Source organism: Oncorhynchus keta, chromosome 15 (assembly GCF_023373465.1).
Source record: "Oncorhynchus keta strain PuntledgeMale-10-30-2019 chromosome 15, Oket_V2, whole genome shotgun sequence".
Classification (NCBI taxonomy): Eukaryota; Metazoa; Chordata; class Actinopteri; order Salmoniformes; family Salmonidae; genus Oncorhynchus; species Oncorhynchus keta.
In genome coordinates this window covers 29,082,201-29,107,775 of record NC_068435.1, presented here as the reverse complement: position 1 = coordinate 29,107,775, position 25,575 = coordinate 29,082,201, and the positions used below count along the sequence as shown (strand labels likewise).

Genomic DNA, 25,575 nt, shown 5'->3' with positions numbered 1-25,575 from the left:
GCGGGCCAAAGGCGCATTTAGTCTTTGAGCAGTCCCAGATATTTTCGAACAGGTTTGATTTTAATTGGCACAAAATCTGCAACGCTCTTGTAGTGTGAGATATGAAACGACATGTTTTGAGAACAGCAATAGCCAAAGACAGCTCGCCAGAGAAGAAGCCAGTGAGACGACGTTGTTTTGCTTCACCCAGAATGTGTAGACTCTCGAGAAGGAGTGATGACTACTACCAGTATGTGTTTGTACTTGCCTTCAAACAAAGCCAAAGTGACAAATCGTTACAGCTCTGAAGTTCACAAGCAATGCTATTCAATTCAAAATGTTGGCTAGATATTTCAAAGCTGTATGGCAAGCGTGAATGTCTGACAATGTTTATGAGGCTGCATTGAGCAACAGCTTGTAGCTACGTAAATCGAATCACATCATAGATTTTGCCAGACAGCATGGTATGGAGAATCCAAGTGAAGAATCTTGTAGTGTGTGATCACCGTCTGTGCCAGATCGTTTAGTGTGCACACCACTACATAGGCAACACACAAAAAACTACAGGAATCGCGCTCTCTGCAGCTGATGTGAGTAAGAATTTTAGACGGGTCAACATTCACAAGGCCGCAGGGGCAGACGGATTACCAGGATGTGTACAGCGAGCATGCGCTGACCAACTAGCAAGTGTCTTCATTGACATTTTCAACCTGTCCCTGTCCGAGTCTATAATGCCAATATGTTTTAAGCTTACCACCATAGTGCCTCTGCCCAAGAACACTAAGGTAACCTGCCTAAATGACTACCGACCAGTAGCTCTCACGTCTGTAGCCATGAAGTGCTATGAATGGCTGGTCATGGCTCACATCAACACCATCATCCCAGAAACCCAAGACCACTCCCATTTGCATAATGCCCCCACAGATGATGCAGTCTCTATTGCACTCCACACTGCCCTTTCCCACCTGGACAAAAGGAACACCTATGTGAGAATGCCATTCATTGACTACAGCTCAGCAATCAACACCATAGTGCCCTCAAAGCTCATCAATAAGCTAAGTACCCTGGGACTAAACACCTCCCTCTGCAGCTGGATCATGGACTTCCTGACGGGCCGCCCCCAGATGGTAAGGGTCGGTAACAACACATCCGCCACGCTGATCCTAAACACAGGGGCCCCTCAAGGGTGCGTGCTCAGTTCCCTCCTGTACTCCCATGACTGAATGGCCAAGCACGACTCCAACACCATCATTAAATTTGCCGATGACACAACAGTGGTAGGCCTGACAACAATGAGACAGCCTATAGGGAGGAGGTCAGAGACCTGGCCATGTAGTGCCAGGACAACAACCTCTCCCTCAACGTGATCAAGAGAAAGGAGATGATTGTGAACTACAGGAAAATGAGGACCGAGCATGCCCCCATTCTCAGACAGGGCTACAGTGGAGCAGGTTGAGAGCTTCAAGTTCCTTGGTGTCCACATCACCAACAACTAACATGGTCCAAGCACACCATGACAGTCGTGAAGAGGGCACGACAAAGCCTATTTCCCCTCAGGAAACTAAAAAGATTTGGCATGGGTCCTGAGATCCTCAAAATGTTCTACAGCGGCACGATCGAGAGCATCCTGACTGGTTGCATCACTGCCTGGTATGGCAACTGCTCAGCCTCTGACCGCAAGGCACTACAGAGGTTAGTTGCGTACAGCCCAGTACATCACTGGAGCCAAGCTTCCTGCCATCCCGGACCTCTATACCAGGCGGTGTCAGAGGAAGGCCCTAAAAACTGTCAAAGACTCCAGCCACCCCAGTCATAGACTGTTCTCTCTGCTACCGCACTGCAAGCGGTACCGGAGCGCCAAGTCTAGATCCAAGAGGCTTCTAAACAGCTTCTACCCCCAAGCCATAAGACTCCTGAACATCTAGTTAAATGGCTACCCAGACTATTTGCATTGCTCCACACCACTGCCACTCTCTGTTGTCATCTATGCATAGTCACTTCAATGAACTCTACCTACATGTACATACTACCTCAACTAAGCGGTGCCCCCGCACACTGACTCTGTACCGGCACCTCCTGTATATATTGTTATTTTTTAATTACTTGTTACTTTTATCTCTAATTCTGATGCATATTTTTTGAAACTTCTCTGTTGGTTAGGGGTTCGTAAGTAAGCATTTCACTGTAAGGTCTACACCTGTTGTATTCGGCGCGTGTGATTAATGCAATTTGGTTTGATTTGAGGAAAGACGGTCGTTTAAAGAAAGAGGCTCAGCAATGTTAGAATTGTGAAAGTCGTGTAGTGTCCACCCGGCTTAGTGGAACAGCGGGGACTACGAAGAGACACACACAGGCATAGACACACGCATACACACACACATGATAACATACGCACTATACACACATGTACACATGGATTTTGTAATGTAGAGTAGTGGCCTGAGGGCCCACAATGTGTTGTGAAATCTGTTGTATTACAATGTTTTTAAAATTGTATAACTGCCTTCATTTTGCTGAACCCCAGGAAGAGTAGATGCTGCCTTGGCAACAGCTAATGTGGATCCATAATAAATACAAATACAGTCACTGTCTACCTCTACTGTACCTACACAGTGGAAATCCTCCTGCATTGTGCCTGTTCCCAAAAACGCCAAGAGACAGAGCTAAACAACGTCAGACCTGTTGCACTCACTTCTCAGTTGATGAAGGCATTTGAGAGAGTGGTCCTTGCACAACTTAAGCAACAGGTGCAGGGGTTTCTTGACTCCCTGCAGTTTGCCAACCAGGCCAAGATAGGTGTGGAAGGTGCACTTGGAGAGAGCAGTCCGCATTATGCTATTAAGAGTTTTCCAGTGCCTTCAACAATATCCAAGCCAATCTTCTAGCCTGCAAACCACAGGTCATGCAGTTACATCCTTCCACCATCACCTGGTTCATGGACTACCTCACTGACAGGCCGCAACGGGTCAGACAACAGAACCACTCGGTCTCAGAAACCATCATCACTAACACGGGTGCCACAAAAGTGAAGGTTTTGTCACCATTCCTCTTCACCCTCTACACAGCAGACAGCCAGCACGCCCAAGCCTCCTGTCACCTACAAAAGTTTTCAGATGATTCAGGCATTGTAGGCTACATCACTCCCTACACAGGGAGGAAATATCCTCATTTGTGGCACGGCGCATCTAAAACCACCTGGAGCTTTTAATGCGTCTAAAACCAAAGAGCTGATAGACTTCAGGAGGAAGAAGGAGCGCATCTCCTGTGATCATCACTGTGGAAAGGGTGGACTCGTACAAATACCTGGGGGTGGTGATTGACGATAAGCAGCAGTGGAAAGAGAACACCTCCATGGTTTTTCAAAAAAGCTCAGTAAAGGCTATTCTTTTTGAGGAAGCTCAGATCCTTTGATGTCTGCTCAAAAATGCTCCAAATATTTTTTTAATAGCGTTGTGTCTAGTGTCCTGTTTTACAGCGTAATCTGCTCGGGGGGCTAACATCATTAGAGACAGTCTAAACAAAATCACAAAGAAGACTGGATCTACCATTAGCACCCACCAGGACAATCTAGAGCCCATCCTGGATAAGAGGATCCTCAAAAAGCTCAACAGTATAGAGGCCAACACTAGCTACCTCCACAGTATCTGCCTGGAGCATTGCAGTTTGATGGCAGACAGATTTTGGCAGACAGAAATCCTTTTTACCATATGCTATGAGGCTTTTTAACATGAACACTTCATTTTTATATTCATTGATGATGTGCTGCTCTTAGTGTCTGTGTGTTCTTGTGTTTTTATGGTGTATTTATTTGTAATATATCTACTGGCTGGTGCAATAAAAATGTTCCTCTGGGGGATTAATAAAGTACTATCTTACCTCTTATCTTAAAGACATCAGTCTTGTTAAACTATGTAGAATTTATTTTTAAACAACATTTTCCTAGGTCCCTCAAATAAAAGAAAAATCAGGCTGGTGTTGTATTTAATAACAATAATTGAAAGGGGGATGGGGGCATTAAACAATGTGAAAAAGGGGGCCCTGGGGGAAAAAGGTTGGGAACCCCTGGTCTAGGAGACACAGAAAATCACCTCAGCTTCTCCCTTACACCACTTTTCCTCGGCAACCCTGCAATATTGCTTCACTGCACAATCAATTATCACTGCTACTAACACACAGCCTAAACCAGCAGTTGGTGTAGTAGGTAGTAAGAGGTATCACTCACTGGCTGTGAGGTAGCTTGGGGCAGTGGGAAGGCGTAGGGTATCGGAGAGGAGGAGGGCTTGGCAGAGGCGGGCAGGCTGAGGCGCTGTCCGGTGTCTGGTGGGGGTGATGAGAGGGAGCGGCCCAGACGTTCAGGGACACTCTGGTGGACCTCCTGGGGGAACAGCATGGACTGGCTAGGGGCCTGGGTGGGGGTGCTGGGTGGGGTGGGGGAAGACGAGAGGCCGGAGACTGTGGAGGAAAAACAAAGACCAGAGAAAGGATTAGCAGCTAGCACTGGTCTACACAGGCCTGTCATTTATACATGGAGTTTCCCTAGACATCTCCTGTAGTGCTGTTGCAATGTTCACAGTCAATCTCAACTCAATTGTCCTTTCTGATTGGGATATACTGTACCCTTTCAACATAGTTTGTGCTTGTCACATGATACTGTAATAGTGGAGTGGCTCCCCAAGATATTTTGCTTTTCAGAACAATATTGATTGGAATATCATTAAGTATCCTCATTTATCATCAGCAAAGCTGATGGGTCAATAATGCTTGATTCATCCAGATGAATCATCTGAATTGAGCTTGCTGATGGGATTTTCCATTCACATCATGTGTAGTTAAGTGCTGCCAGGGCCTGGAAACCTGCCAAGAAAATAATGAAAATATCCAGCCCACCCTGTCCCTAAAGAACAGCAATCAATTGATTTCAGTGGATCACTGCAGTGCAAGCAAAGCTTGTGAGTCCTATGACAACTACAGTAGACTTATTTGAATGTACTGTATGTAGGTTGTCAGGAACGGGTTGGACCAACACACAGTATCAGAGAACATCTTCGAATACCTAAAAAATGTATCCAAAGCTGGTTCAAATTTCAATCAAATAAATGTGAAGAACATCTATATTCTGGCAATTAACAATAGAGTGGAATATAGTTATCGATCCATCCTTCCTCTATTCCTAGCTTCATGTACTACTACCACTACCACTGTGCCATTACCCAGCCTTGATGATGTGTATCATATCATAAATCAGTGAAGAGATACAGGTAAATGCCAAAATAAAGGAAACGCCAACATAAAGCATCTTAGTAGGGCTTTGGGCCACCACGAGCCGCCAGAACAGCTTCAATGCACATTATAGATTCTACAAGTGTCTGGAACTCTATTGGAGGGATATGACCACATTCTTCCACTAGAAATTCTATAATTTGATGTTTTCTTGATGGAAAACGCTGTCTTAGGCACCATTCCAGAATCTCCCATAAGATTTCATTTGGGTTGAGATCTGCTGACTGACTGACACGCACACACGCAAGCACACGCACACACCCTTTAAACCCCCTGTTCTCCTTTGAGACACCTCTTTCAAAGTCACAGAGACTTATTCTTCTTCTATGGATGCCAAAATAATAGGCAATTGGCCATGTTTATACATGACCCTAAGCATGATGGGATGTGAATCGGTTAATTAACTCAAGAACCACACCTGTGTGGAACCACCTGCTTTCAATATACTTTGTATCCCTCATTTACTCAAGTGTTCCCTTATTTTGGCAGTTATCGGTATCTAGTGTACAGTATACCATACAGAACTAACAGTGATTCAGCCTGGCCATAGTAATATTGGACAGCTGCCTGAGAGGCTCCTGTTCTGGCAGTGTCTGTCAGGTCGAGGCTGCCGCTTGATCACATGGACAGCCCTCACATGGCCCTCAGCAGTCACGACCCATCACGGGGAACGGGTTGACATATGACACCCACCCACACACATGGCCCGAGCCCCACCCTGCTGACATATTTCTGAGGCCATACTTCCAGTGACGTGGGTGATGCGTACCGAGTGGTTCACATTTCCTCCACTAGACGCTGGGACTGCCATGGTACTCTGCTCATCTCCAGTAACTTATCAACAACTTCACTTTGACATTCAAGTCACCACTCACTGATCTAACAAATCACCTATAGAACTATAAGTCATAACTGCCTTATGAAGGCACACTGTCGTAACAGCGGAGGTAATTAGGGATTACTTGAACCGAAATGTAAATTATTCAAGCAAACTAAATGTTTGATCTGAAAAACGACCACTTCCCAGGTTGCATTACACAGCAGAAACATAAATAAACCTTTTTTTGCTAGAAGACAGATTAGTCTATCAAATAACCTTGCTTGCATTATTTCTGATCACCCTTTTTTTACCAACCCCTCCACTGGTTGGAGGATCTGGTGGAAAACTTTGCAATTCAATATACAGTTGAAGTCAGAAGTTTACATACACCTTAGCCAAATACATTTAAAATCAGTTTTTCCACAATTCCTGACATTTAATCCTAGTTAAAATTCCCTGTCTTAGGTCTGTTAGGATCCACATTTTATTTTAAGAATGTGAAATGTCAGAATAATAGTAGAGAGAATGATTTATTTCAGCTTTGAATTCTTTCATCACATTCCCAGTGGGTCAGAAGCTTACAAACACTCAATTAGTATTTGGTAGCTTTGCCTTTAAATTGTTTAACTTGTGTCAAACGTTTCGGGTAGCCTTCCACAAGCTTCCCACAATAAGTTGGGTGAATTTTGGCCCATTCCTCCTGACAGAGCTGGTGTAAACTGAGTCAGGTTTGTAGGCCTCCTTGCTCGCACACGCTTTTTCAGTTTTGCCCACAGATTTTCTATAGGATTGAGGTTAGGGCTTTGTGATGGCCACTCCAATACCTTGACTTTGTTGTTCTTAAGCCATAACTTTGGAAGTATGCTTGGGGACATTGTCCATTTGCGACAACGCTTTAACTTCCTGACTGATGTCTTGAGATGTTGCTTCAATATATCCACAATTTTCCACCCTCATGATGCCATCTATTTTGTGAAGTGCACCAGTCCCAACTGCAGCAAAGCACCCCCACAACATGATCCTGCCACCCCCGTGCTTCACGGTTGGGATGGTGTTCTTCAGCTTGCAAGCCTCCCCTTTTTTCCTCCAAACATAACGATTGTCATTATGGCTAAACAGTTCTATTTTTGTTTCATCAGACCAGAGGACCTTTCTCCAAAAAGTACGATATTTGTCCCCTTGTGCAGTTGCAAAACGTAGTCTGGCCTTTTTATGGCTGTTTTGGAGCAGACACTTCTTCCTTGCTGAGCGGCCATTCAGGTTATGTCGATATAGGACTTGTTTTACTGTGGATATAGATACATTCGTACCTGTTTCCTCCAGCATCTTCAGAAGGTGCTTTGCTGTTAACCGATTTTGATTTGCACTTTTCGCACCAAAGTACATTCATCTCTAGGAGACAGAACGCATTTCCTTCCTGAGCGGTATGACGGCTGTGTGGTCCCATGGTGTTTATACCTGTGTACTATTGTTTGTACAGATGAACATGGTACCTTCAGGCATTTGAACATTTCTCCCAAGGATGAACCAACTGGCCCCTCAGTTGTTTAACTGAAACACCCAACAATCGACATCTAATTCAGCATGTCAGATTGTGTCACACTACATTTTGAAAACACTGAAAAGCTTTGTGTATAAAAGGGTAATGGTGAACGACTGTGACGGCATCATATTGGCCAATGTTCTTTCCATTAAGTCTAAGGAGGAAGGCAGGTGTCACAATACTGCTTGGCCTCAACATTAAGCAATCAGTGTTTCTGATCTGCAGTGGTGAGGGGCAGATTTCCCTTAGGAGTTTGAAAGGGGTGACTGGGCTGTCAGCCATGTTGGGTTATGAGGCTGGCTGTCTGATGTACAGTGCATTCGGAAAGTATAAAGACCTCTTGACTTTTTCCACATTTTGTTACATTACAGACTTATTCTAAAATTGATTAAATGTTTTGTCCCTCATCAATCTACACACAATATCCCATAATGACAAAGCAAAAACAGGTTTCTAGAAATGTTAGCAAATTTTTAAAAAATGAAATACGACATTTATATAAGTATTCAACCCTTCACATAGTACTTTTTTGAAGCACCTTTGGCAGCGATTACAGCCTCGAGTCTTCTTGGGTATGACGCTACAAGCTTGGCACACCTGTATTTGGAGAGATTCTCTCATTCTTCTCTGCAGATCCTCTCAAGCTCTGTCAGGTTGGATGGGGAGCGTTGCTGCACAGCTATTTTCAGGTGTCTCCAGAGATGTTCGCAGTTCTGGTTGTGCCACTCAAGGACATTCAGACTTACCCCGAAGCCACTCCTGTATTGTCTTCGCTGTGTGCTTAGGGTTGTTGTCCTGTTGGAAGGTGAACCTTCACCTCAATCTAAGGTCCTAAGCGCTCTGGAGCTGGTTTTCATCAATGATCTCTCTGTACTTTGCTCCGTTCATCTTTGCCTCGATCTTGACGAGTCTCCTAGTCCCTGCCACTAAAAAACATCCCCACAGCACGTTGCCACCGCCACCATGCTTCACCGTAGGGATGGTGCCAGGCTTCCTCCAGACGTTTATTTCACCTTTATTTAACCAGGTAGGCTAGTTGAGAACAAGTTCTCATTTGCAACTGCGACCTGGCCAAGATAAAGCATAGCAGTTCGACACATACAACAACACAGAGTTACACATGGAATAAACAAAACATACAGTTAATAATACAGTAGAAAAAAGAAAAAGTCTATATACAAATGAGGTAAGTAAATTAAGTGAAGGCGATAAATAGGCCATGGTGGCGAAGTGATTACAATATAGCAATTAAACACTGGAATGGTAGATTTGTGGAAGATGAATGTGCAAGTAGAGATACTGGGGTGCAAAGGAGCAAGATAAATAAATAAATACAGTATGGGGATGAGGTAGTTGGATGGGCTGTTTATAGATAGGCTATGTACAGGTGCAGTGATCTGTGAGATGCTCTGACAGCAACTCTTCTAGCCTGGTCCCATACTGTACGCGCTGTAGTGCAGACAACTCTTCTAGCCTGGTCCCATACTGTACGCGCTGTAGTGCAGACAACTCTTCTAGCCTGGTCCCATACTGTACGCGCTGTAGTGCAGACAACTCTTCTAGCCTGGTCCCATACTGTACGCGCTGTAGTGCAGACAACTCTTCTAGCCTGGTCCCATACTGTACGTGCTGTAGTGCAGACAACTCTTCTAGCCTGGTCCCATACTGTACGCGCTGTAGTGCAGACAACTCTTCTAGCCTGGTCCCATACTGTACGTGCTGTAGTGCAGACAATTCTTCAACCCTGGTCCCATACTGTACGTGCTGTTGTGTAGACAACTCTTCTATTGTTAACATGTCAATCTCCTCTATTATTGTCATGCTGTAACCATAGAAGACTTGGCAACAGCACATACAGTATAGGGCCAGACCAAAATCAACTGAGCACCACATATGGGTTTACACATACAGGTTCACATCATAATGGCAGTAGTGCCTTGACCTCTTCCTCCACTGATCCCAGGTCAGACTAGGGCTAAAGGTCAACCAGAGGTTAGTCCCACCCCTTAGGAGCTGTGGAGTTCATGCAGCCCAAGCATCCAGTGAGATGTTCCAAAGGCAACATTCATAAAACCCCATGTATCCAGTGTGATGACCCTGTCCCTGACACTCCTGGAGGAGAGACACCGTCATTTTTATAAAGTATTATCACCCAGCTCAAGCAACAGGACTATCAATTACCATTTCATGTAGCACGAGACTACTCTTAAATCACGATGAGTTAGATTGAATGTAATTAACATGCAAACATGTTAGTTTACCGTCTCATATCCTCACTGTACAACGTTAAAAAATCAAATGTTTCCGAGGGACACCGGCCATAAAGACCTTCGAGCTGTCAGCAGCCCCTATATGTAGCTGCAGTGCCAATTACAAAATGGATGCTCTGTTTTTACCGTCTGGATCAGCAGGGGGTCCGGGTGATGTCTACCTTACTGTACTTGTTACAAAATGTATATGCCGTTTATACTGTACTACTACTACTGTATTAATAGAGGGTCCATTTGACTGCTCCGATAAGAAACATTTATTCTGAGTGCGATTGTTGATCCAGGATGGAATCTAAAAAGACCTTGAGGGAAGGATAATATATTCAACATATACTGTCTTCAGTCTTGTGGTCCGTCATACACGGGGCGCACAAAACACAAGAGCACCTGCTTTTTCCATGACATAGACGGACCAGGTGAAAGCCATGATCCCATCTGGATGTCACCTGTTAAATGCACTTCAATCAGTGTAGATGAAGGGGAGGAGACATGTTAAAGAGACATGGATCGAGATATGGATTGTGTATGTGTGCCATTCAGATGGTGAATGGACAAGACAAAAGACTAAGTACCTTTGAATGGGGTATGGCAGTAGGTGCCAGGCGCACCGGTTTGAGTGTGTCAAGAACTGCAATCGCTGCTTGGTTTTTCACGCTCAACAGCTTCCTGTGTGTATCAAGAATGGTCCACCACCCAAAGGACATCCAGCCAACGTGACACAACTGTGGGAAGCATTGGAGTCAACATGGGCCAGCATCCCTGTGGGAACGCTTTCGACCCCTTGTAGAGTCCATGCTTCAATGAATTGAAGCTGTTCTGAGGGGAATAGGGGGTGCAACTCAATACTAGGAAGATGTTCCTAATGTTTTATACACTCAGTGTATACTACTCAGTTAGACACTTTTATAGACAATTTAAGTGGTGTGATCATGTGAACAGCATAAGACATTACCAGGCAGACATGGTGGCTCTGACTGGCGTCTTCCTTCCGCGAGCAGGTCCTGCTCCTTCCGCTTCTTACTCCTCCTCAGGCTGCCAAACCTCTTCATGGATACAAGTGGGTTCAAGCGATGGGTTCAGCACCCAATATGGACCATGACCATCCAGGATAGGGACCGGTCACAACTATTGGGCACCACCACCACTCCCCAGAAGAGTGACGAGAGAGCTACTCCGGCTACTCCGCCTGATGCCCGTTTGTAAATACAATAAAGTTAAAGATCTGTGTCAAAGATGACAAGATCTGTGCCAGAATGAAACTGAAAATGTCCAGAAAATGTCTCTGAGTCCACAGAGCCCAGCAGAGGCTGCAGGCGAAGCAGGCTCCCCTCTCAGGGAATTGATGTCTGTGGCAGCTCACACGTTTGCTGGAGAACACGAAGGGAAAGAAAGCTGGAAATTCCACATGTTCTCTGTGAGACAAAGTCCAACACTCCGAAGTGATGATGCACAGCGTAGCACAGTGCACACAGGCAGAATATCTCTGGTCTCCTATTTCTCTGCTGAATTTCACTCTGCTCCTCCTCTCGCTCTCCCTGCTCTATTTTGCTCTCCCTCTCTCTCTGCAGAGCCCTAGTAGTGGCGTTGGTTGCTGTAATTTGTCAGGTGCAGCTCTGGGTGGTGTCTCTTTAATATAGCACGCGTGTCAGCAGACTGTAAAAGGAGGCCTGCCCGGGAGGGCCACACAAAGTGATTGGCTAAGCATCTGCTTCTCGCTCCCCAACACATTCAAATCACCATACCCACATCGGTCTCACTCTGTCTTCGTATACACACTCACACTATATCTCAATCCAACTAAAGACAGTAAGTTGACATAAGAATTCAAATCCCCATCTACTTATAGTGGAACACCCAGAGAAAGACTTGAAAGATTGTCAGGGCAGTAAGGGTAATTGAATAACTGTGGAACCGCCATGAAAATAATATAACCGTCAAATACATTTAAATAGTCCTACATTCATATATACACACATACCTATGTATGTATGTATGTATGTATGTATGTATGTATGTATGTATGTATGTATGTATGTATGTATGTATGTATGTATGTATGTATGTATGTATGTATGTATGTATGTATGTATGTATATATATATATATATATATGTGTGTGTGAGTGAACAGGTAATCAAGTGGCTACCCGAACTATTTGCATTGTGTGCCTCCCCACAAACCCCTCTTTTACGCTGCTGCTAATCTCTGTTTATCATATATGCATAGTCACTTTAACTATACATTCATGTACATACTACCTCAATCAGCCCGACTAACCGGTGTCTGTATGTAGCAGCCTCGCTACTTTTATAGCCTCGCTACTTTTATAGCCTCGCTACTTTTATAGCCTCGCTACTGTTTTTCACTGATTTTTACTGTTGTTTTATTTCTTTACTTATTATTGTTCACCTAATACCTTTCTGCACTATTGGTTTGAGCCTGTAAGTAAGCATTTCACTGTAAGGTCTACCTACACCTGTTGTATTCGGCGCACGTGACAAATCAACTGTGATTTGATCAATTTGATGTTATATTAAAATAGACAAAAAAAAAAGTTTCTTTCAAAAACAAGGAAATGTCTAAGTGACCCCAAACTTTTGAACGGTAGTGTATATGTAGCAAAGAAGATGGAGGGGTTAAATAAATTAACAATCCTGTTCAACCTGGCATGGTATAATTAGTTACGGAATCTTTATAATTTATAGACTAATCAACGCTGATAAATAGGCCATTTTGTTTTTGTTCTGTAAATTGGAGGGAAACACGCATCGGACTTGATATGAATAGTTTAGTGCGTCAAAATCGGAATATGTATTTTTTCTGGAATGCCTCACCAATCTGACATTTCTTAATGAATATACTAGACTAATAATATTTAAAGGTAATAACTTGAATAATAATAATGAATTGCTACTGATAATAGCGAAGTGTAATGGCAATAGTGAAGTTGCAGAGAAAAGCCACGTGTTTCTTTAGAGTCTGATACGCTCCAATCCTCCCCCCAACGGTTATGTCGGTGACCATGTGGATTGGCCTGGCCAATTACTGTATCCCAGAGTTTCCCAAACTCGGGCCTCGGGACCCCAAGGGTTGCACGTTTAGTTTTTCCCCCGAACACTACACATCTGATTCAAATGATCAAAGCGTGATGATTGGTTGATTATTTTAATCAGCTGTATAGTGCTAGGGCAAACAACTAAAAGTGTCCCCCTTGGGGTTCTGGGGACCGAGTTTGGGAAAACCCTGCCGTAACCTCAAATTCCATGACCGTCACAGCCCTACCTGTCGTGACTCATGGATGTTGTGTAAGATCTGTCAACTCCCCAGACCACATCACCTGCCTAACAGAGAGACAGCTAGGTCAGATCACTGTCCCAGTACTCTAGCGAACTCATTAAGACTGACCTTAAAAGACTGCTGAGCCCAGTCACAAATCCCCTCAACCATCCTCAGCTGACTAAAGGGAGGCCCCATGGTCTCTCCCTGGGCTGGCAGCTGTAGATTTATCTGATCACACGGGTTCCACTCAATACACTAACACCCCCACACAACGCCCTGCGATGACCCAGTTAGTTATGACACTATTGACTACCTTCTCCACGACCCCAGATCCATTCAAAATGGTTATGCAACTGATCAGCCCAAATAAGTCAAAACAGCTCAGCAGAGCATGAATGAGGAGATGCAGTCAGGGTGTTACCTATGACACCTCCATTGTTTTTACGCTTGGCTTGCATAAATTATGGAGAAAAATACTTCATGAGCATTTCTTCTTCTTTCTCTAGACTTCACTTCACTTTCAATGTAGTCTCTTCTTTCATTTTATACTATATTGTCATGGGTCTCAGTGAATTGGTGGGCAATTTATAAAAACTACCCACTCCCTTAATTTACTGACCATATTATACAGTACACAGGGGAAGGGGAGATAGTGACAGAACTTGGGAAAGAAAGATGCAGACTGCCTGCCTGCCTGCCTGCCTGCCTGCCTGCCTGCCTGAAGAGCTTGATACAAGTCTGTTTAGGCATTTCCAGATAAGGGCATGAAAGAGCTACAGTTGTCTGCCACGGGGAGGGAGTGACAATGTCCAGACTATGGGAAACCACACATGTAAAAAAGCTATAAAACTGAGGGATATTCTGATTATATTTGCAGGAGACAAATGCAGCCAGGATGGCATTGGAACAGACAGGCATCAACCTGATTCAATGACAACATAAATCATTTTTAAAATGACCTTGAATGACAAATCGCTTATTATATTATAGCATAAAACCAAAAATCCAATCTTGACATCCAAAACACATTCATGGTTCCAGCTCCAAACAACTTCTCATAATGTGAGGGGGGAACAGAGCAAGGAAAGAACAGAACAGGGGATATAGCACTCCCTGGTGGCCACTGGTTGCCATGAACCTTGAAGAGTTGTGTCTACAGTCAGAATATGAGTTTCAGTGTGGTTGATGACCTATATCAATCTTCAAGAAGAAACAGAGCTTTCCCCAAGCTAAGGCCCCAGATTAAGCATTACACTATAAAACTGCCAAACAAGCCACTTGAGGCTTTTTTGCATAGTCACTTCACCTCTACCTACATGTACAAATTACCTTGACTAACCTGTACCCCTGCACATGGACTTGGTACCGGTACCCCCTGTATATAGCCTCTGTATTGTTATTTTATTATTTTACTTTTAATTTAATTGTTTACTATAGTTTATTTGTGTATTCGGTGCATGTGACAAATACAATTCGATAGGAGCTGGGAAGAATGGGTGAATCCCAGCCAGGGAAAATGTCTCACCTTTTAAACAAAGTATTTCTATGTACAACAGACTAGTTTGCATTAGACCATCAACTATACCAGTACTGTCAATGAAGAGCTTAAAAGGGCAATTCCGCCACTTTTCAACCTCATATTCATTATCTACAGCATTGGTTCCCAAAACGTTTACAGTCCTGTACCTCTTCAAACATTCAACCACCAGCTGCGTGCCCCCTCTAGCACCAGGGTCAGCGCACCCTCAAATGTTGTTTTTTTGCCATCATCGTAAGCCTGACACACACACACACACACACACACACACACACTATATGATACATTTATTAAACATACGAATGAGTGTGAGTTGTCACATAGATCTCTTATAGGACCAGGGCACAAATAATAACGATCAATAATTGTAATCTTTATTTAACCATCTTACATATAAAATGTTATTTGTTCATCGAAAATTGTGAATAACTCACCACAGGTTAATGAAAAGGGTGTGCTTGAAAGGATGCACATAACCCTGCAATGTTGGGTTGTATTGGAGTCTGTGTTAAATCATTTTCCACACACAGTCTGTGCCTGTATTTAGATTTCATGCTAGTGAGGGCTGAGAATCCACTCTCTCATAGGTATGTGGTTGCAAAGGGCATCAGTGTCTTAACAGCGCGATTTACCAAGGCAGGATACTCTGAGCGCAGCCCTATCCAAAAATCTGGCAGTGGCTTCTGATTCAATTAAATTTTCACAGAACCGCTTGTTGCAATCTCGATGAGGCTCTCTTATTGAGATATTGGTAAGTGGACTGGAGGCAGGGCATGAAAGGGATAAAGAATCCAGTTGTTTGTGTCATCCATTTCCAGAAAGCACCTACGTAAATGTGCACCCAAATCACTCAGCTGCTTCGCTATATCACATTTGACATTGTCCGTAGCTTAAGTTAATTTTCATACAAAAAAATCATAAAATTATAGAAAGACCTGTGTGTTGTCCTTGTTAATGCAGACAGAAAAGAGCTCCAACTTCGAGCTCCAACTTCTTAAACATAGTGTAACGTCTGCTTCCAACTCACACCCTCAAACACATAGATCCCCTGAACGCAGCTCACCTTCCAGCCCTCTTTCCAGCTCAAACTCTCAAACACCTATATCCCCTGTACGCAGCTCACTCTCCAGTTCCCAATCACCTGTTCACACACCTATGTGTCATTATCAAACACTATTTAGTTCAGTTCTTTGCACCCCATCACTGTGAGGTATTGTGACACGTCTTTCGGAGCTCTGTTTTTCACGTGAATGATAGTTTTTGCCTGCATTGTTGCCCTTTTGGACACTCTGTGTATGACCTTCTGCCTGCCCCTGGACCCAGCTACCTGACTCCTCCTGTGGTCCTTTGCAATAAACACCTGCTGCTCCCTGCACTTGAAACCAGCTCCCCTTGTGTTCATGACACAGCCTCAATTTTGTCCCGCACATTGAATATAGTTGCGGAAAGTCACTGTAATCCTAGATTCAGATCATTCGGGCGAGAAAAAACACCACCCAGATAGGCCAGTCAAGTGAGAAGCTCGTCACCATGCAAGTGAAAATTATGGTCAGTAGAGAACATTAAGCTCGTCTCTCAATAAATAAAAAAACGTGTCAATATTTTGCCCCTTGATAACTAGCGCACTTCTGTATGTTGTAAAAGCGTTACATGGTCGCTGCCTATATCATTGCATAATGCAGAAAATACACAAGAGTTCAGGGGCCTTGCTTTAACAAAGTTAAGCACTTACACTGTAGTGTCCAAAATGTATTTTCAGCTCTCAGGCATTCTCACACATACCAACACATCTTGACCACCAAACTCCATTTGATGTCACAAAGCTGTCCAGTACATTAAAAATATTATTTGATGTTGTCCTGGTTTCCAGAAGATGTCTTCTTTAATTGACCCCCCATAAACGTAACATATACCGGGAGCTGTGCCAGGCCCGCAACATCTGTCTCATCCAGCTGTAACGCATATAATTCACTGGCTTATATGCGAAACAGTAATTGTTTCAAAACATCTCCTGTCATGTCACTGATGCGTCGTGAAACAGTGTTTGATGAAGACATTGTCTGTATAGTTTTTTTGGCCTTTTGTCCCAGCCATATCTGCGGCAGCAGGAAGAATTAAGTCCTCTACAATAGTATCGGTAGCTCACAATATAAGATGCTTCTAATTAATGGTATCTGTTACTTTTATACATGTTTTACTACTCGAAAGTAGTCTTTATTCTCGCTCTACCTATATTTGACATTGTGTTGTTATTTCGCTGAACACTAGATGGTTTGATAACATTTTTGGCAGTGAAATGAGGCTACTCGGGCGAGGGGGAAAAAAAATTAAATGCATAGTCCCGTTGGAAAATATAAACGTATCGTCTGATTTATTTTTGTATATAATTTATTTTGTATTTTTTGTGGATGTGAATCACATTTATTTGGCGTACCCCCGATAGCATTGCGCTGTCAGGCATTCTCTGCAAGGGTACGCATACCCCAGATTGGGAATACATGATCTCCAGCATCATACCAGTGTATTCATATGTGGAAATGGCGCATTTCTATTATCTGTGGTTAAAGAAATAAAATGCTTATCGGTGACATCACAGGGTAGGATTAACATTTTTTTTTTAAAGACCTGCAATAAATTTCTAGACAGAGTGTATTTTCTTGCTACCCATGTCACCAGAAATCTCAGCATTTGAAATGCATGTTTTTTAAGTGTTTCAGCTTTTGATGATTTCAGCAGAAATAACTTTGAACTTTAGATTTTTTTTCTACATGAAGTAGAAATGCATCGTTTTCACATCATAAAGTATTCACCCCCCTTGAATTGTTCCACATTTTGTGTTACACCCTAAATTTGAAATGTGTTATATTGAGATTTTGTGTCACTGGCTTACACACAATAACTCAATGTCAAAGTGGAATTATGTTTTTAGAAATTTGTAAAAATTAAAAGCTGAAATATCTTGAGTCAATAAGCATTCAACCCCTTTGTTATGGCAAGCCTAATACACTACCGGTCAAAGGTTTGGACACACCTTGTCATTCAAATACTTTTTTACTATTTTCTACATTGTAGCATAATAGTTGAAGACATCAAAACTATGAAATAACACATATGGAATCATGTAGTAACCAAAAAAAGTGTTAAACCAATGAAAATATATTTTATTTGAGATTGTTCAATTAGCCTTGCCTTTGCCTTGATGACAGCTTTGCAACACTCGTGGCATTCTCTCAAACCGGAATTCCCACATATGTTGAGCACTTGCTGGCTGCTTTTCTTTCAGTCCTCTCCTTCTTGGTAAAATAGCTTTTACAAAATTACTACCATTGTTTTGTGTTCTTGACTGCATGTAATTTTGTAATTATAACAATATAATTCTGTTAACATCAGCTAGAAAAAATGTGCTTGGACTCTAGTTCAATGAATCCCAGAGGCCAGCAGCACAATACATTAACTCAATCTGACATGCTTGCTTTACAGTCCATCCATGAAAGCCAGAAATCAAAGTCAAAACAAAGTCCTATTTGTTTGTCACTTTCTATATTTTTACCCCAAGAAGAAGTTGACAGTGACACTGATGAAACGAGTCTAAACGAGGAAGGAAGCCCATCTGTCTAGTCCTCTAATAATATAGTATGGCCCTCTCTAAGATAAAAGACCCAGAATACTCTCAGGACAAGGCAATGAGATGATGTTTGCATTGTTTGCTTTCAAGGAGGGGACTGCTGCCCCCTACAGCTCTTGCAGGGAATTTTAGCACTAATGTGGTGTGACTGTATAGGGTTTTAGTGTTGTGACTATTTTATTTTGAAGAGCTACCGGTGTTTGCCATGCTATTTATTCTATAATATTACAACAGCGCATCTGCACAATATTCAGCAATAGATCATTCTGTCAGAATCAAATTCTAAGATCAAAATAATGCTGATAACTTCCTGTCTTGAGGTTTTTCAGCATGTAACTACTGGAAACCACAGTCGGCTCTTTGAAATATATTTATTTGTATTACCTTTCCTTGTCCGAGAGAAGAGCTTGATGCTAGAGTTGGACGATGAGTTGGATGAAGAGCGGAAGATACCGCTGAAGTTGAGGCGGCAGGGCGACTTGGGTGGTGAGCGGTCCTGGTGGGTGGAGGGGTAGGGGAAGATGGTTCTAGATGAGCCCGGACTGGTCTGACACTGGGAGTGGGCAGGGGCAAACATGGGACTAGAAGGTTGGCTGACACCAGCAGCACAACCCCTCACAAAGAGCCCTTTAGTTAGGCTGGCAGAGTGAAAGCAGACCTCTCCCTGAGATAGAAGAAAAGAGATGAGGGAATTTCATTTACATACACTCATGCAAATACCTAGTTTATTTGTGTACAAAGTGTCACTATACAGCCAGGTGGATAACACCTGGAAATACTATGATAGAGGCTTTATGGACTACAGTCATCAAAGAAACCACAACATCCATCATCAGCACAAAATGTCTCTGTTGGATGGATTTGCATTGGAGCCTGAGTGGAATTTCTAAGGCTTGATATCAGCATCTGTAGGCGAGATGTTCAGAGCTTGGGTGAAGCCACTTCTCTTTGTGAGAGATATGAAACCATATGTAGTCAGAGCTATCACATTAGTGTTTCCCCTTTATTCATTTAGCAGTGACTTCTTGCGAAAGAACGTGTTTAGGCAAGCGAGTCACCTTGGAGAGTTATCAGCAGATCTATCAGCTCATTCAAAACACGAGGAAAGACAGGTGGTTCATTCACTACATACAGTATACTCTGGACAGTAGGAAAAAATGAGAACAATCAAATCCTAAGAATTCGGAGAAAAGAGGTTGTTGGGAAAATAAATAAGCGAAAGGACGAAAAGACTGACTCAGACAATGTAAAGACAGAGAGGAAAGAGGAAGCTTGTTTTGCAGGGATCAATTTCCTGTATTTGATCCGACCATGTCTGGAGACTGCCTCCTTGCACTTCCCCACCCACAGTCTAAGGAGTTGGTAGAAAAAAACATGATAGAAAAAGGACAAGGTAAAACCAAATCACTGCCAAACTCACAACCAAAGGAGACAAATCTAGCCAGAGCTCACACAACCAAGAAGTTGTCTAAACAGCTCTGATACATACTTTCTACCATTTTAAATAAGTCAAACACCCAGTCATAGACTGTTCTCTCTTCTACCACACGGCAAGCGGTGCCGATGAACCAAGTCTGGAACCAAAAGGACCCTGAACAGCTTATAGTTCAATCGTTAACCAAATAGCTACCCTGACTATCTGCATTGACCTTTTTCGCACAAACTTTTATTTTAGTCATCACATACGCTGCTGCTACTGTTCATTACATATCCTGTTGCCTATTCATTTATATGCACATACAGTGCATTCAGAGATTATTCAGACCCCTTGACTTTTTCCACATTTTGTTACAGCCTTATTCTAAAATTGATTAAATAGATTTTTCCCCCTCATCAACCCATATAATACCCCATAAAGACAATGCAAAAACAGTTTAGAAATGTTTGTAAATGTATAAAAAACAGAAATATCTCATTTACATAAGTATTCAGACCATTTACTCAGCACTTTCTTGAAGCACCTTTGGCAGAGATTAGAGCCTTGAGTCTTCTTCTGAGGTCCTGAGCGCTCTGGAGCAGGTTTTCATCCAGGATTTCTCTGTACTTTGCTCTGTTCATCTTTCCCTCGATCCTGACTATTCGCCCTGTCCTTGCCAATTAAAAATATTCCCAGGGATGGTTTAGGGATGGTGTCAGGTTTCCTCCAGACGCGAGCCTTGGCATTCAGGCCAAAGATTTAAATCTTGGTTTAATCTAGCCAGCTCTTGGAAGAGCTGTTGGTGGTTCCAAACTTCTTCCATTTAAGAATGATGGAGGCCAGTGTTTTTGGGGATCTTCAATGCTGCAGAAAGTTTGTGTTACCATTCCCCAGATCTGTGCCTCGACACAATCCTGTCTCGGAGCTCTACGGACAATTCCGTCAACCTAATGGCTTGGTTTTTGATCTGACATGCACTGTTAACTGTGGGACCTTATATAGACAGGTGTGTGCCTTTCCAAATCATGTCCAATCAATTGAATTTACCACAGGTGGACTCTAATCAAGGTGTAGAAACATCTCAAGGATGATCAATGGAAACAGGATCCACCTGAGCTGTTTTCACTTTGTCATTATGGAGTATTGTGTATTGAAAGATGAGGAAAAACTTGAATTGAATCAATTTTATAATAATGCTGTAACGTAACAAAATGTGGTAAAGGGGTCTGAAAACTTTGCGAATGCACTGTATCTACCTCAATTACCTCGTACCCCTGCCAATTGACTTAGTACTGGTACCCCGTGTATATAAGCAAGTTATCGTTACTCATTGTGTATTTATTATTACGTGTCATTACTTTTTTTCTCATATTTCTCCATTTTCATCCTCTCTGCATTGTTGGGAAGGGTCTGTAAGTAAGCATTTCACGGTTAGTCTAAACCTGTGGTTTACGAAGCATGTGATGAATAAAATGAGATTTGATCCAATTTAATTGGATGATTACCTTGCATTCATCTGGTTTGGTTTGATCTTTCAGTATAACCCTGAGCTTCTGCAGAACAACCTTCATATGTGGGACCTCTACCATGACATCTACAAACCCACTGTCATGTGAGATCTATTTTCACAGGTGATTGTCAGACATCCACCCACTTCTTTAACAGTGCCACGACACTCCCTCCCCTCAGCCCTTTTCATTACAGCAGAGGGCTCCGGGAACAATGACCGTCTGACTGTCTCACTGCCTGTGTCCAAACACGATGCTCAGATAACTTAAAACTATAAAAATGAAAAGGTAAAAGGTGAGAATCACAACACTGTTAGTCAAGAGTAATTTCATTGTGTGTAAACACGAGTATGAAGAGAAGACAATTTACCTTAGGAGAGCCATCCTTTTCCGAGCCACCAGACTCTGCATCCAGTATGGGGGAGGTAAAAGCCCTAAGGTCCTGCAGACAGACAGGGAAGGCTTGTGTCAAACTGTCAATGAGATAATACTAAAGGCTGATCACTAAACATTCAGGACATGCCTCAGAATAACAAACTGGCATGTTATGACATGCAGCATTTCTTTCTCAACACCATCATCTATACGTTGTGTAGTCAACACACCCAGACAGTGATTGATTGGCCCATTTACTGTAATTTACAGTTTTAGGTTCAATCTTTAACACGTTAAAATGTGCTTCCTCCAAGACATGTTAACCTCTAAAAGAGGAGAAACATGTTAAACCACTACTGGGGCATGACATAACCAGGAAATATATTTACCCTATATTCTTCCTCATAGCAAGGATTGGGTTTCCTCATACTGTTCTGTATTAAAAACAACAACAAAAAACTGTTTTAAGTGAGAAGTAGGCATTGGTCTGAAGCCAAAAAAGAAAAGAAACTGGAAAAGCTGGAAAACACTCATGTGTTTTCCAGCACACAGCTTTGACCTATTACAGTAGCTACAGTACATTTTAAGTATTGATAGTGTGCGAAGTACTATGTGTACAATTGAATTAGCATAACGTAAACTCACCCCATTCCGTACAAATGTGCGCAACCGCAACATTCAAACGAGGCGACAAAGAAAACTAATGGGACTGTAGCGACTGTATTGATGACAAAATCGGGGGTGTGAACTAGGTTTCTATTCAAGCGTTAATCGACATGGTATTGGCTCTATAGTATTGAAAAAACGGACCCTCCGTTACATCGTGGCGTGTCGTAACGTACAGCACGCGTAAAGCAACTATTTCTGTCTTACAATCTCTCTCCACCAGGTGTAGCACTTCTCTCATCGTTTAAAAACAAGAAATGGACAGTGACGGGGTAAGGGGGGATACCTAGTAATTTTTTTCGTCATCATTGCATGCGATCATCATTCTCAAAGCCGCTGTTTACTTCTAAGATCACTTTAGCACCGCCCCAAAAACCTGATTCAAATTCAACACAAACCTTCAAATAGGTATAGGTATGTAATGAAATAGGTATGTAGGTAGGTAAATAGGTATGTAATGACACATTATATCAACTCTTAGTGTTTTATTTACATTTTAGAGGCGATAAGGTGATAAGTTGGACAAATCGAGTGGGGGAAAGAGCAGTTTTCCCACACAACATCTCTCCATCTCTCCATCACGCATTAGTTTCGCTTCCCCACCCGCCATTTAAAAAAACGACCCGACGGGGCTCATTGCCTGCTTGAATTATGCAGAAACAGGCAGCGTTTAGGTCATGTAATTAATTATGTTGGAAAGGGGAGAAATTGTGCTTTACAATGGTATTGACATTACAGTTGATCTGGAAGTATTACGTTTTTGGGGGCGCTAAAATAAGGGCAATTGTACGGACCAAGGCGATGTACGAGTTTACGTTACGTCGTTTGTCAGCTCCACATGGAACAGCTTTCATTTCTCCGTGACAGGCCCACAATCTGCCACTCTGCCATAAAGCACTGTGTCCCTGGGCAGTACCGTAGAGATGGCGTGCATCGACCTCTTCCTTGAGTCTGAGAGCTGGTCTCACCTCCGTTCTAGCAAAACGCATGCAGTAGTTCACGCAACCACACTCACTGCCACTCCACGAACCAAAAGGCCACCTAACAAATGAAAATAAGTGTGTGTCGGGAGCCAAATAATTGTAATAATTGTACAAAGGTATCCTACGGTAGGCGAACCCACCATCTTCAGATCCACGGAAGGAAACTAAAGCATTACACTACGAACTCTGTTCCTAAAACATTGACTTCGACAGAGCATTTAGATTAACAGTCTGGAAGTGTTTGTTCCAAAATGATTTTGTTCATTCACTCAGTACTGATTGAATGTTTATTTCTCTTGCTTGGTTTAAATATAAATAGTCTAATACAGTTGACTTGTTGAAAAATACTAATTTAATCACATAGCTAACCAAGTTAGCAAGCATGTCATTTTCTTTTGACTGTGCATAGCATGGCACACAATTTAAGCAAGCAGAGAGCGGATTCGATTAATCTGGCCCGGGATCATGGACTGGCAGCTCATGACGAGAGGCAGGGAATGTGTTGTGTAGCTCCAATCAAGTTGTTATGGTGTCATATTGGCTTAGATATGATGGTAGGGAGATTGTGATAATTGTATATCAGTGTAGAGTATCCAAGTTGTGCATGCCAATCATCAGGTTTCAAAGGTGAAAATTAAAATATTTCATAGCAATAAACCAATGTAATTGCATGGAAAAGCAGATGTGTATAAACATGTCTAGAGGTATTTTTTAATCCATACATTACTCCTGGAAGGGGCAAGGAAAGGCACGGGACTGCTCCAACAATGGATATCATCCAAAGAATACCTACATGAGCTGCAGCAACATGCACCAGCACTCACAATAACATGAGCTGCAGCAACATGCACCAGCACTCACAATAACATGAGCTGCAGCAACATGCACCAGCACTCACAATAACATGAGCTGCAGCAACATGCACCAGCACTCACAATAACATGAGCTGCAGCAACATGCACCAGCACTCACAATAACATGAGCTGCAGCAACATGCACCAGCACTCACAATAACATGAGCTGCAGCAACATGCACCAGCACTCACAATAACATGAGCTGCAGCAACATGCACCAGCACTCGCAATGAAGCACCTTTGGCAGAGATTGGCGCACCTGTATTTAAGGAGTTTCTCCCATTCTTCTCTACAGATCCTCTCAAGCTCGGCCAGGTTGGATGGGGAGCGTCGCTACACAGCTATTATCAGGTTTCTCCATATATATTAGATCGGGCTCTAGCTGGGCCACTCAAGGACATTCAGAGACTTGTCCCAAAGCCACTCCTGCATTGTCTTAGCTGTGTGCTTAGAGTCGTTGTCCTGCTGAAAAGTGAACCTCCGCCCCAGTCCGAGGTCCTGAGTGCTCTGGAGCAGGTTTTCATCAATGATCTCTTTTTGCTCTGTTCATCGTTCCCTCGATCCTGAATAGTCTCGCAGTTCATGCCACTGAAAAATATCCCCACAGCATGAAACTGCCACCACCACGCTTCACCATAGGGACAGTGCCATATTTTCCTCCAGACGTGATGCTTGGCATTTAGACCAACAAGTTCAATCTTGATGTCATAAGACCAGATAATCTTGTTTCTCATGGTCTGAGAATCTTTAGGTGCCTTTTGGCAAACTCCAAGCGGGCTGTCATGTGCCTTTTCCATCTGGCCATTCTACCATAAAGGTCTGATTGATGGAGTGCTGCAGAGATGGTTGTCCTTGTGGAAGGTTCTCCCATCTCCACAGAGGAACTCTGGAGCTCTGTCAGAGTGACCATCGGGTTCTTGGTCACCTCCTTGACCAAGGCCCTTCTGCCCCGATTACACAGTTTGGACAGGCGGCCAGCTCTACAAAGAGTCTTGGTGGTTCTAAACTTCTTCAATTTAAGAACGATGGAGGCCACTGTGTTCTTGGGGACCTTCAATGCTGCAGAAATGTTTGGATACCCTTCCCCAGATTTCCAAAGTCTGTGCCTCGCAATCCTGTCTCGGAGCTCTACAGAAAATTCGACCTCATGGCTTGGTTTTTGCTCTGACATGCACTGTCAACAGTGGGACCTTATATAGACAGGTGTGTGCCTTTCCAAATCATGTCCAATCATTTGAATTTACCACAGGTGGGCTTCAAGGATGATCAATGGAAACAGGATACACCTGAGCTCAATTTTGGGTCTCATTGCAAAGGGTCTGAATACTTATGTAAATAAGGTATCTTTTTTTTTTTTATATATAGATTTGCAAAAATGTCTAAAACCCTGTTTTCGCTTCTGGGGTTATTATGGGGTATTGTGTTTAGATTGATGAAA

General features: G+C 42.8%; 1 protein-coding gene across 8 annotated transcripts in view; it reads right to left on the bottom strand.

The window, feature by feature from the left end:
• Window positions 1–25,575, bottom strand: part of LOC118394739 (5'-AMP-activated protein kinase subunit gamma-1-like) — a 56,616-nt gene that overhangs the window by 17,563 nt on the left and 13,478 nt on the right. For 2 of the 8 annotated variants that reach the window (XR_004827811.2, XM_035788240.2), the window contains exons 2-5: window positions 22,023–22,067; window positions 21,629–21,700; window positions 18,718–18,997; window positions 4,202–4,431 (exon numbers count right to left, since the gene is read on the bottom strand). Coding sequence is in view for 7 of the 8 variants with exons in the window: in XM_035788240.2 (XP_035644133.1) it covers window positions 4,202–4,431; window positions 18,718–18,997; window positions 21,629–21,700; window positions 22,023–22,067 (627 nt within the window). In the remaining variant the exon portion in view is untranslated. The other 6 variants (XM_035788241.2, XM_035788242.2, XM_052463821.1 and 3 more) reach the window with 6 other exon arrangements.